Source organism: Bicyclus anynana, chromosome 10 (genome assembly GCF_947172395.1).
Source record: "Bicyclus anynana chromosome 10, ilBicAnyn1.1, whole genome shotgun sequence".
Lineage (NCBI taxonomy): Eukaryota > Metazoa > Arthropoda > Insecta > Lepidoptera > Nymphalidae > Bicyclus > Bicyclus anynana.
In genome coordinates, this window is record NC_069092.1 from 16,078,437 (window position 1) to 16,090,679 (window position 12,243).

A 12,243-nucleotide genomic window follows, 5' to 3' on the forward strand; every position below is an offset into this window, starting at 1 on the left:
ATACGGTTCCCCAGTCGAATCTACCTAAATTGAAGTGACAACCCTATTTTTCCATACAAAGGATGTGTTATAGAGATAGCAGCGCAAGGTTCACGCGATGTACCGGTTGCTTTATAACGGGCATTCATGTTAACTGAGGTGCTCCAGAATTATTTATGTTACAGCGCATTGCTATATGTGTGACCTACACAGTAGGTACGGCCTTAGGTAGTGTCGTGTTATATTGACACCTTTATGTTGTTTTCCCAAATTAATATTAATACAAATTACAATGACCACATATAGGTAGGCCTCGTTCGTCCAGTGCCTTTGTGCTTTTGGCATCGAATCACAAGGACGTAGGTATAACTCCTGGGTAAGCTATGCAAAGCTTAATGGCGACTAAAAACGTAATTTTTAAGTCGCCAGAGCCTTAGCTTTGTGGCAACCATTTGCTAAAGATCCTTAAAGTTTAATGTATAGCAGGCTTTTTCGAAGGGTTGCCGTGGAGTTAAGTGACCAGACATACTTATCATCATTCGTTATTAATAGACGATGGACGTCCACTGCTGGACATAGGCCTCTTGCATTTACTTCCAAACATAACGGCCTCGAGCCGCCACCATCCAGCGGCTCCCTGCAACCCGCCTGATGTCCTCGGTCCACCTAGTGGGGGGTCGACCAACACTGCGCTTTCCGGTGCGGAGTCATCTCATCCTCCGCGACATCTTTTCGCCCGAAATTCCTCAGTGCTTGAAGACGAAAGTCTTCGATCAGTGCGTGTTGCCAGTGATGACCTACGGATCCGAGACTTGGTCGCTGACTATGGGCCATATTAGAAGGCTCAAGTTCATTCAGCGGGCGATGGAGCGAACTATGCTTGGAGATATCCGCAGACGAACCAAAGTCACTGACATTATTAGCATATCATTTTATTATGACAAGGAAAATACACTTTATTTCAAATGAACAGTTCTGCTCCAAACAAACCTGTGGTAGAAGCATAGTCTGACAAACTACCAGCTTTCATAAAATGAGGTAGGTAAGTATGTCAGGCTAACACAGGCTACAAGTCCACATTAATATGTCAAATCAAATCAAATCAAAAATCATTTATTTCAAGTAGGCTCAGTTTACAAGCACTTTTGACACGTCAGTTGACTATTTGTAAAGATTCTACCACCGGTTCGGAAGGCAGGTTCTGCTGAGAAGATACCGGCAAGAAACTCAACAGTTGCTCTTTTGAAAAAGTCATACAGTATTATAATTTACAATTGATAACAATTACAATTTCTTATAGTTTTATTTCCTGTGTGAAGGTGGAAGCTGATCCAATGGCCTCCAAGCGCTTTTATCTTTAAGGAACTCATCAATGTTGTAGTAACCTCGACTAAGTAAATGTTTTTTAACACATTGCTTAAAGCTATGCATTGGCATATGTCGCTTAATATGTCTTTATACATCGATTTGTATAGATAAAGACACGGCAAGAAGCAGGTCAGAGAGGGGCGCTGCATTGAACGTATGTAGGTCTGAGCTGAATGGAGTGAGCGACAAAAGTTTTCCTTATTTCGTTACAACTAGGCCGGTATTGTGCATCAATGGCGTCGCGACGTGTGCCGTGTTGCAATACTTTGAAACTTTAGCAGTGAGTGAATGAAAGAGTGAAGGTTTTACACGAATGACGAGTGACGTGTGGCGATACTTTGAGACTTATGAGTAGTAGGTAAGTGAATGGATGAGTGAATGATATTTTTTTGAAGTTATAAGAGGGTAAACAGTTTCGTAACGTAACGCGTTACAGTGCATGACTCTCCCTGGCTTCCCTTATTCTCACGCATCAGTTAGCAGGTTTAAGTTAGGTACCTCTTCTCTCGAGCGTCCGTCGAGGTTAAACTAAAAAGCAAAAAATAACATTTTACCTATGTGCTACTTTCTGATCAGTTTGAAGGCGGTGCCAATCCAGTATCGTGTTTTAATTAAACCCGTTTCTGTAAGAACCACAGAAATTTTGTAATCTAAACGGCTTGAATTAAAACACCGCCTTGTTGTCTTCATCTAGTGAGAACGGTGATTCTAATTTGGAGATGGGAGAAATTTTCAATCTGTTACCATCAAAGTCGAAACGCATTTACTTAAATACCTACCTAGGTAAAGTGGAGAAAACAACAACGAATGGATTCACTTACGAAAGGAGTTTTTTTAAACTATTATCTCCCACGTTTACCTCACATACTCATTATTCATCTTTACAATGGTCGGAAATTATGTTACCGGGTAAAAGCATCTCCCTTAATATCCAAGATTGTAGACTTTGTACATTTAATTTTCAAATAAAATAAATCATTGAATATTGTACTAAACTATTTTATTTTCTCGCAATCGTAGTGAAAAGCAGAGTGTCACACGCGGGGCTAAACCCATTATAAACTCGGTTTCTATTTAGGCGGCCCTCGCTTTACTAAAAATACCTCGTATATAATGGGTCTTTTTAGCCCCTTGTATAACAATTTACTATTTTTTTTTTAAAGAGATTTATATTTCTAGATTGTGTTCAGTCATTTTGTGTAAAAATTAAAATAACGAAATTGCTCGTACCTACTGTGGACCTTTCGTTCACTATGCTAGGACACACTAAAAACAGAAAAATAAAAACCTCCTAATAAGCATTTCTTAAACAGTTTACATTATATCTACTGATACCCACAACCGGATCGAAGGACTATCTGCATTTTCATACAATAAAAGACTGCGGCCATTCCGCCGTATTTTCAAATTCGTTTGGGACCTTTTCTATAGGACTTATGCCAGCTTTGAATGCGGGCCATATTAACGTAGACCTTTATTCAAATTCACCCGTTCTTCAACCGTGAATGGCGGGGGTTTATTATTCAATTCGTGAATAAATCTCAGTTTCGCTAATGCGTCTCTGAATCCCGTTGCCCTATCCCCTTTGGTTGTCGCATTAGATTTATTTTGCCAATTTTGCGTTAGAACATCCATTGTTTTCGGGATTTGCGAAATAGAATTTATTATGCATGCGTTCACCTATCCGGTGATTGAAATACTGTGACTGATAAATTGGAAATGGTTTGCAAGCAATGTAAAACTCCTTAAGAGCGCGCAGCGCGTCGGTACGATATGGATAAAATTCGAAGCGCAAACGAGACGCCGAAGAAAGACGACTTTCACGTGAGTGAAAAGCACGGAGCGATTGACGCGCGACGCAAATTTTATGACGTGGCCTCCAAAACCATTTTTACCTAATTGCAAGTAAATTGAACAACATAACGAAAAACAAAATGGCCATGTTTAAGATATATACCTAATTTTCTATACAAAACAAAAATTTAAGAAAATAAGTTTGCTTTTCCTGAGATTGAAAGCAAAATGTGAGCAAAACATGTATTTTTCAAAAAAATAAACTATCGAGAAAAGTTTTACAAATTGTGTATTTTGTATAGTCATAACGAAGCTACTAACACTTTGAAATATCATTTACCCAAATATCAGGCTCCTAACTTTTCCAGAATCTGAGATCCAGAACCATTTGTAACCACCAAATTACATATTGCACACTCTTAAAGCGTGTATAATGTCGCAACTATCGAGCCAACTGCACACATACAATGAACCCATTGTTTGTGTGCTGACGTAGAAGAAGATGACGATGAAGCTATACGTTTGTGTATCCTTGTGGCGAATAAATAATTAACAAATAGCAGCTTGATGTAACATTCAGGGGTAATCCCATCTTGCCCACGGGGGTACCCTGTCTTGCCCCACCCGTGGAGCAAGATGGGGAGAAAGGAGTTTTTTGTCTTAATTGGTTTATTAAAATTTAATTACTGTTTCATGTAGAGAAGGCTGAATATCTAAGAAAAGTTAATAAAGCTGATTACTTGATTACAAAAATCTGTGTTTTATTCAGCATCAAACCTTAACCTACTTTCCCCTATCTATATCCCAAAGTTGTATTGGATCGCGTGGAACCCATGATTCACTGATACCTTAGGACTTTCATCTTCAAATCAAAGGGCTGACTTTCGATAGCCGAGTTGTTAAACGTTGTTCATTCTCGGCCTACTCATTTCATTGTATACTTACAGCTGTGGTGGCCTATTACAGTGTTTTTAGTTAGCATGGGTACAGTGACAGTCGCCTGTATGACGTTCATAATACGGAACATAGCGTGAATCGCGGCAAACTTTCAGGAGTGAAATGAACTATCACCCGCACCATCCTACATGAAACGAATTGTAGCTGGCCATTTCAACCCAAATACTGTTTAACTGTTTAATTGTATAATTTAAATAGGTTTATAGCCTGAAATAAAACCTGATACATATTATTATTAATAAATGAATTTAACTCTCACGCCCGGTACATTATAAATGTATAGCGAAACCAAAGATTACAATGTATTATTGGAAAGCGAAACGAAAGCAGTACAGAAATGCAAAAACATAGCAAGTTTTTAAATGACTTTGTGATTTATTTCTAAAAATAAATCACATAAATTGTTAAGATTTTAACTTAAATTTTTATTCTATTTCAATCAAATAGTTGTTATTTTGTTTAACAAAATAGTTGTTATTTTGTTTAACAAAAATTTCTTTACTGCTTTCGTTTCGCTATAAACAATAGCAGAAACGAAACGCAAAAACTTCATCAAGATTCAAAACACAAATGTCAGTGTCACTGTCACTTATACAAAACGTCATTCGTCACGTCATTCCATGTATTTGTATTATTTTTATTGCAATTTTTCAATTCAAATTAGCAAAAATCTAAAAGTAATACGTAATTTATTGATAGCATAGTATTATAAAACCAATCTTTGTGAATAAGTTTGTGGAAATAGAACTCGGAAACCATATAGTCGCCGCCCTGTTGCAACTAATTAGTTAAAACTCTTTATTCGCGTCGATTACTAAATTTCCTGATTGCATTTGACTCAATAAAATGGATTATATTGCGACATTAAAGATCCTAGTTATCGGAGAGAGTGGTGTTGGTAAATCTAGGTAAGTTAACCTTTGTTTTGTGAGTCATACGGGTTAAACGATATTTCACAAAGTGGACTGTGATGTCATACAATTTACCAAATAAGTATGTATTTAAATCGCTGCATCAAATATTTAAATAGTTACATTGTATACAAAAGTACAAAAGCCAGTCTTCTACAAGAAATCTACTACATAAAATCTATTAAAAAAGTCTAAAATATAAGTTATATTCTTTGTTTCTCTTTGTATAATGTTCCAACCTTGACAGTCTACATACCTAATTAAGTTGAAAATTGCATGTTGCTTAACCTACTGCATGTGTTGATAATCTGAGATAATAATTATTAAAATAATAAGTATATTTTAACATATATTGCTATAAACTGCACTGCTGCATATTAGAACTTACCGCTAACCCACTGCTAAGCTAAGATGTATATAATCTTAGCTTAGAATCACAACATAAAATTAACCTTCATTGAAATAACTTTTCTGACAGTAATTGCAGTGTTAGGTGGAAAACTCCCCTTATCGGAGCAATACTTACAGTGCAAGCAAATGCCCCTTACTATATTTTGGTGTGTTCCGATACTAAAATAACTACAAAGTTAGTTTTTAGTTTTTAGTTTTTTAAATATAATAAGTATACTTAAACAATACACATCACTATCTAGCCCCAAAGTAAGCATACAGAGTAGCTTGTGTTATTGGTGCTAAGATAGTTGATATTATAATATTAATATACAATTATATACTACATATAAATACTTATATAATGTATAAATACACACAGACACTGGAAAACACCCATGCTCATCATACAAATATTTTCCAGTTGTGGGAATCGAACCGAAAGTTGAACATGTCTGGACTATAGAAATTACGAAATATTAGTGTACTTGCATGAAATTTCTTTATTTGTTGTTGTTTGTTCAATCTATTGTAAAAAGCTTAGAAGTGGTATTATTATTTTTTCATTTAATTGTTTCTGTAAACCTAGGATTTTTTTTTTATTCTTTACAAGTTATCCCTTGACTACAATCTTACCTGATGGTAAGTGATGATGCAATCTAGGATGGAAGCTGGCTAACTTGTTACTAGGAGGATGAAAATCCACACCCCTTTTGGTTTCTATACAACATAGTACCGGAACGCTAAATTTCTTGGTGGTACGTCTTTGCCGGTAGGGTGGCTAGCTAGCTACTACCGAAGCCTCCCACCAGCCAGACCTGGGCCAATTAAAACACCTCAATTGGGCCAACTGGGGATCGAATCCAGGACATCCGTCTTGTAAATCCACTGTGCATACCACTGCTCCACAGAGGCTGTCAAAAACAACAGTGCAAGCAAAAAGCCTCTTTACTATATTTTAGTATGTGCTGATCAATCCAAAGTGTAGGTGTTAAGCCTCCATTGACCTATAATATTCCTAATTAACTTAACTCATTTTCCTTAAGAAGCTAGCTAGCTAATTTAGCTTAGCTAATTAAGAAAGTGTAATTCAAAAATAACAGAAAAATTTTACATTTCTGGATTATAGAAATTATCAAATTTCTAGTATACTTGCATGAAAGTTCTTTATTTGTTCATATTTGCTCATTCTATACTAGATTGTGAAAAGCTTGGGAGTGTTGTTATTATTTGTTTATTTTATTGTTTCTGTAAACCTAGGGTGTTCACTATATACGATATTATGTGCCATAAGAGGCTTAAAGGTTGACCTATAGCCGTGAAATCAAAAATATCTTTATCATTTTGTTGTAATGGGACAAAAGAGAGAAACAAATTTTTTTTTCTAACGATATATAATATATATTCCCAATTTGCTATTGAGACTTCATATATTTCACTGCTATTGGTGCACAATGTCTTTCTCTTTACAAGATATATGCATCATAGATCTACTGTAACTACAACAACTTTAAAACTGGTTCAATTAATCAGTTTACACAACTACTAATTACCATTTTAGTATTATCCTGGCATTCACAACAGGGGACTACAATGCATCATTCCCAGCCACTATCGGAGTGGACTACAAATGTAAGGTGATGGAAGTGAACGGCATGAAGGTCAAACTCGGCATCTGGGATACAGCGGGACAGGAGCGCTATAGGACATTGACAAACAGTTTTTACAGGTACACATTTTTATTAATTGTCATTATAATCCACTACATAGTAGGTATATTGTGATATTTTTTGTAAGTAATAAAACTGTATTATGTTATACATTAGTTAACAAGCAATTTTTTAACACCAAGTTTGTTTTGTATTGATTGTACTACCTGTTAGGAAGGCAAGACTCTTCTGAGATCCAGTAAGAAACTTAGAAAAAAATCTAAGTATAGTTTTTTAATAAACTTAATTGTTTTAGAGAAGCACATGGCGCAATTTTAGTATATGATGTCTCAGAACCAAAAACCTTACAAAAGTTAAATGAATGGGTCGAGGAATTACAGGTGTACACTACAAAGAAAAATATTGTTTGTCTGGTTGTTGGGAATAAAATTGACAAGGTTTGTAAAAAAAAGTCAATAATTTTCAAATCTACTGTTATCTCAAAAGTATCTATTCAATTTGAATAAGGATTCTCATATATTCGAATAGGCACTTTTTAATATAGAAGCTGCCAAAATCAACTAATAAATCGAAATTGTGACGAACAGATAGTTTTTTTAGGTATAACTTATATTTTCTGTTCCCCTCCCAACTTGTTGGAAAGACTGTGATTGTGACTATCAGGATTGATTATGATAATAGACCAATGGTGGCTTGAAAACGTGACCTCTCATTGTTATGTCCAGCTCTTTTAGTCATGCTATTTTTAGCAGTTAACAGTTAACTTCTATTGAATTCTCTGTAAGTTGCCAATAATTAACTGACTTTACCAATTGCAAATAAGTTATTATAAGATTAAGAGTTAGAAATACCCAAAGTGATCCTGTGGTCCTATAAGATCTGTTTTTTTCCCAATTGAGGTATTTTTAAAATAAAGAGTATTTGTTTTGTACAGCCACGTGTAGTGCCCAGAGAAGCAGGTCAGGCATTCGCACAAAAACACAGGATGCTATTCATAGAGAGCAGTGCAAAGACTCAAGAGGGCATAAACTTGGCATTCGAAGAGTTAGTGCAAAAGGTAAGTTATACAAATGAAATGTATGTAGTTACTGAGATCTTTTGAATTTCTTCAAATGAAAACACTTGGAGTTGCCTTTTAATTTGATAATCCTATTCACGTTGATATAATTAAGAGCTTCTGTAGAATTTCAGAGATTCATCTTTTGAGGTCATTGGTTTTATTATTTCATGAATTGTTTGGCTTTGTTCACTTTATGATAGCCAAAATTTTCTAAATGTCTCTAACATTTAGAAAATTTTCTTTTCTATCCTTTTGAAATTTTTTACTGTCCTATGTTAATAATTTTTACTCAAAGTTATTTAAGTTATTTTTTATTTTAAAGTACATGAAACAATATTATTTTATCTCCATATGACAGGACTGACAGTTACAGACATGTATGAAATTAGGATTATTTGTAACAATTGTCATCCAATGCTTACTGACACCCTTTCGTGGATATCAGACAGTTGGGAAATGACATTTCTTAATTGACTTGATGTTTATTTTAACAGGTTCTTAATAAACACTAAATTATTGAACACATCAGCAGATTGATTTGCTAAAAAAAATAATACCAATGTATAAATAGTTTAAATATTTTTGTAAAAATAGAAATACATCTTAGTCATGAAATAATTAATGTATCTGACTGCATGTTAATTATTATCCATTTTCATTCAGAGTTTTTGGACAAAATCAAAATTTGGCGTCTAGCTATTACCATACTAAATTCTTAAAAAATTAATTTACTAAAGATATAAAATCATAAAAAAATTGTTAAACTTGATATATAATAGATATATTATACATTTTTTGTGTTAAAAGTAGATATATTTCTCATTCGTAGATCATAGAAACACCAGGTCTATGGGAGACTACGGGATCGTCTTCGAACATTCGCGTATCGACTGAGGAGGCCAGACCACAGGAGGAATCTTGCTATGGTTCTTGTACCATTTAACTTGAAAAAAAATGTATATACCTGGTTGCAGTCAAAATTACTTTTAGTTAACGAAATCAGTGTTTTTGACCAGCAGAGACTTAAAGTAAAAGTATAAATTTTATACTTTTTCAAGTTATTTTAAGTGAGAGAAAGTGTGTTTTCTTTTCGATCGCAAGCACCGTTGCTAGAGTAAAATGCACTAGACAGTAGAATGCTGGTAAAATGGGTGACCGGTTAGCAACCAAAATTTTAAACTTTAAACCCTAAAATTTTAAACCCTACTTGTTGACTGTATTAGATCGTATATAACATACTACATACGCGGTAATACATATTTTTTGTATTCGATTGCCGTACATTGAAAAAAACGATGAAAATGCCAAAATTTCAACAAGTCCATGTCAACAAGGTTTTTTAATTTTTTTCTGTTACCCGTGTGTAAAAAAGTGTCTGCCGGTGAAAAATTCTTTGGACTGCCTAGTGAGGAATTTTGACTGCAAAATGTAGTTACATCGACATCCTCCAGATATGCAATTTCAAAACCATAAAGTAACATGAATGAAAGAAACGAATGTTAACTAGCCTTTAGTTCTAATGAAACTCACTCACTCACAAATGAAACTTTTTTTATAATATTCGCTGATTGGGGTGAAGAAATACCAGGTATATACATTATCGTATCGTGCAAGTATTCACGATTATCGAATGTCACTTGCCAAGTTTTAAAATTGTATAGTCACTTATCTATGTCACTTATTATACAAAAAAAAATGCCTTGTACAGAAAACATTTTTAAAATTTTGACTAAATTATCCATAGCTCTAGGAGTTTCGGTTGTTTGAATGAACATAGATATAATAAAAATAGATATGATTGTTTTCTTAATATACTTATAGAAATAATTTACACCATACTTTTGATACTAAAAATTCATATAATGAGTAAAGTACAACTGCTTATAGCTATGCCATACAACTTCAATACAAATAATTGTTAATATCATACTGATGCAGTTTCACGTATCTACATCCTACTTCTACTATACTACTGATTCTACTGGGTTTTGGAATGTAGCTACTTTTTTATTCATGTCAACACTTTAATGGGATCTCAATGGAAGTTATGTGAGCATGCTGACAAAAGATGGCATCTTGGAAACTTGGAAACGCAAATATTTTCAATAATGAAGGTGCAGTTTTCGACCTGTTTCTCGAAAGCGATTTACTGATCCAATTCGTATGGGTTGTAGATATTTACTGTCCAACTTAAAATATGTTTCTATTTATGTTATTTCCACAAATTGCAATATATGTAGATCAACGATTTCATATTATTAGATACGTGCCTACAAAATCACCATAAAAAGTGATCCGAATTTAGCTACTTCACTGAGCGCACACATGCACAATTTTGTGTTGACTTTCACTATTATATTTATGTTTATACATAAAGTTTTTACACTTCCTGAATACACCACTCGAGATTGTGGACAACATTTAAGTATTATTTGTTTAAATATCTTTCATTGTTTAGTATGCGACTAAAAGAAATTAAGATTAGCCGCCTCAGTTTTGTCGCGGTAGTGACATATCTAATAGTATAAAATCTTTGATGAAATTACTCCTTTTTAGTAGTACAAAAAGTTGGCAAATAAAATAATTTGAAATCGAGTTACCAAGAGAACCAACCGTAAAATGCTAAGTAATGTGATATTCTATAAAGTCTGTTTGTACATATTTTTGAAAATCTTCACATGTAGATAATATGAATTAAAAATTAGGTGTTCACGTACTTCAAGCATGTTTTTAAAGTAGAAATTGTAAAGGGAAATGTAGAGAACTATTTTTATAATACGTTAAAGACAAAATTAATTTCAATTCATTAAATCATTGAAAATTATGAATGATATTTAAACGGGTACATACCACGATAAAACGACGAGATTTTTATTGTCGATATTTCGACCCAGTTGCATGTATCGTGGTCACGACGGGACTCAATCCATGCAACTGGGTCGAAATATCGACAATAAAAATCTCGTCGTTTTATCGTGGTATGTACCCGTTCAAATATCATTCATAATGAACAACCACGAAATAAGTTTAAAATCATCATTGAAAATGACAATATTTTTTTAAAATTTGTAATCTGATTTAGAAGCCGTTAATTTTTTTGTCTGTTATTCCATTAACCAGACGTTTAACGCTAGGCAATAATTTTTATTCATCTCTTAGAATAAGAATATAATCGCGTGCACATATCGTTGTTATGTTTGTGTATGTCTGTTGTCACGTTAGGAAGCAATTGTACATGATTTTATTTTAAATATCCTATTTATATACCTATTATTATTTAATACATGTTATAAATTGTGGCTATAAATAGGACCAAAATGTGCAAAATAAAGTGCTGTTTAGCTAATTCGTTTTAAGCACTTTTATTTCTTTTATAATATAATTTGTTGCATATTATTAGCGGGGGTTTCCCAGGGTGATACTTCTGGTCCAGAATGATTTTGTTAATTCAAAAGTAATAAATAACTTGGATCGGTTGTAGCAATACTAGAATCTAGCTGGCATTTGGATATCTCAATAAATGAAACGTGCCCAAACAAAGCATCGGATACAAATCAACGTGACAGAGCGTGATCGACGCTTAGAGGGCCCGCCATCAATCAAACAGCGCTTACGATACAAGCGCGACATTCATACGTTCTGCTTTATCCGGCCATACGTCATACTCACACGCGGCTTGACTGCGGCGCTTTGTTTTAAAACACATTAATAAAGAAATAAATGCCATTGTAATGGACAAGGGTGATGAATGTGATACTGGTGCGGTGGTTTTGTTGGTATGAGTACAATCCGGAAAATTGTGTGGGCTTTCTAATTAGGTTTCTACTAGGGCTTCGATGGACAGCGGCATTAGCAGTGGGTCTGGTGAAGCAATACTTATTACTGTTATTCTTAAATGAAGTAAGGAATATTGCGATAGAATGCGTGCTTTGCGTTGAAAATGCTTTGGTATGCAGGTTTCCTCAAGATATTTTCCTTCACCGTTTGAGACACGTGATATTTAATTTCTTAAAACTTACGGCTTGTTATGGAAGAGCGGAGCCTTCTGTCACAGGAGTGTACAACTCTTAAAAGAGGACTCTAGCCTTTAATTATTTGTTACTGATTGATGTTA

At 34.2% G+C, this 12,243-nt stretch overlaps 1 protein-coding gene across 1 annotated transcript; it reads left to right on the forward strand.

Annotated features, from left to right (window-relative positions):
- Window positions 1-4,684: 4,684 nt before the first annotated feature.
- Window positions 4,685-11,480, forward strand: LOC112053831 (ras-related protein Rab-18). The gene is made up of 5 exons (XM_024093393.2): window positions 4,685-5,006; window positions 6,961-7,128; window positions 7,365-7,506; window positions 8,004-8,126; window positions 8,959-11,480. The coding sequence occupies exons 1-5, from the start codon at window positions 4,945-4,947 to the stop codon at window positions 9,070-9,072; spliced, it is 609 nt and encodes a 202-aa protein (XP_023949161.1). The 5' UTR covers window positions 4,685-4,944; the 3' UTR covers window positions 9,073-11,480.
- Window positions 11,481-12,243: the final 763 nt, after the last annotated feature.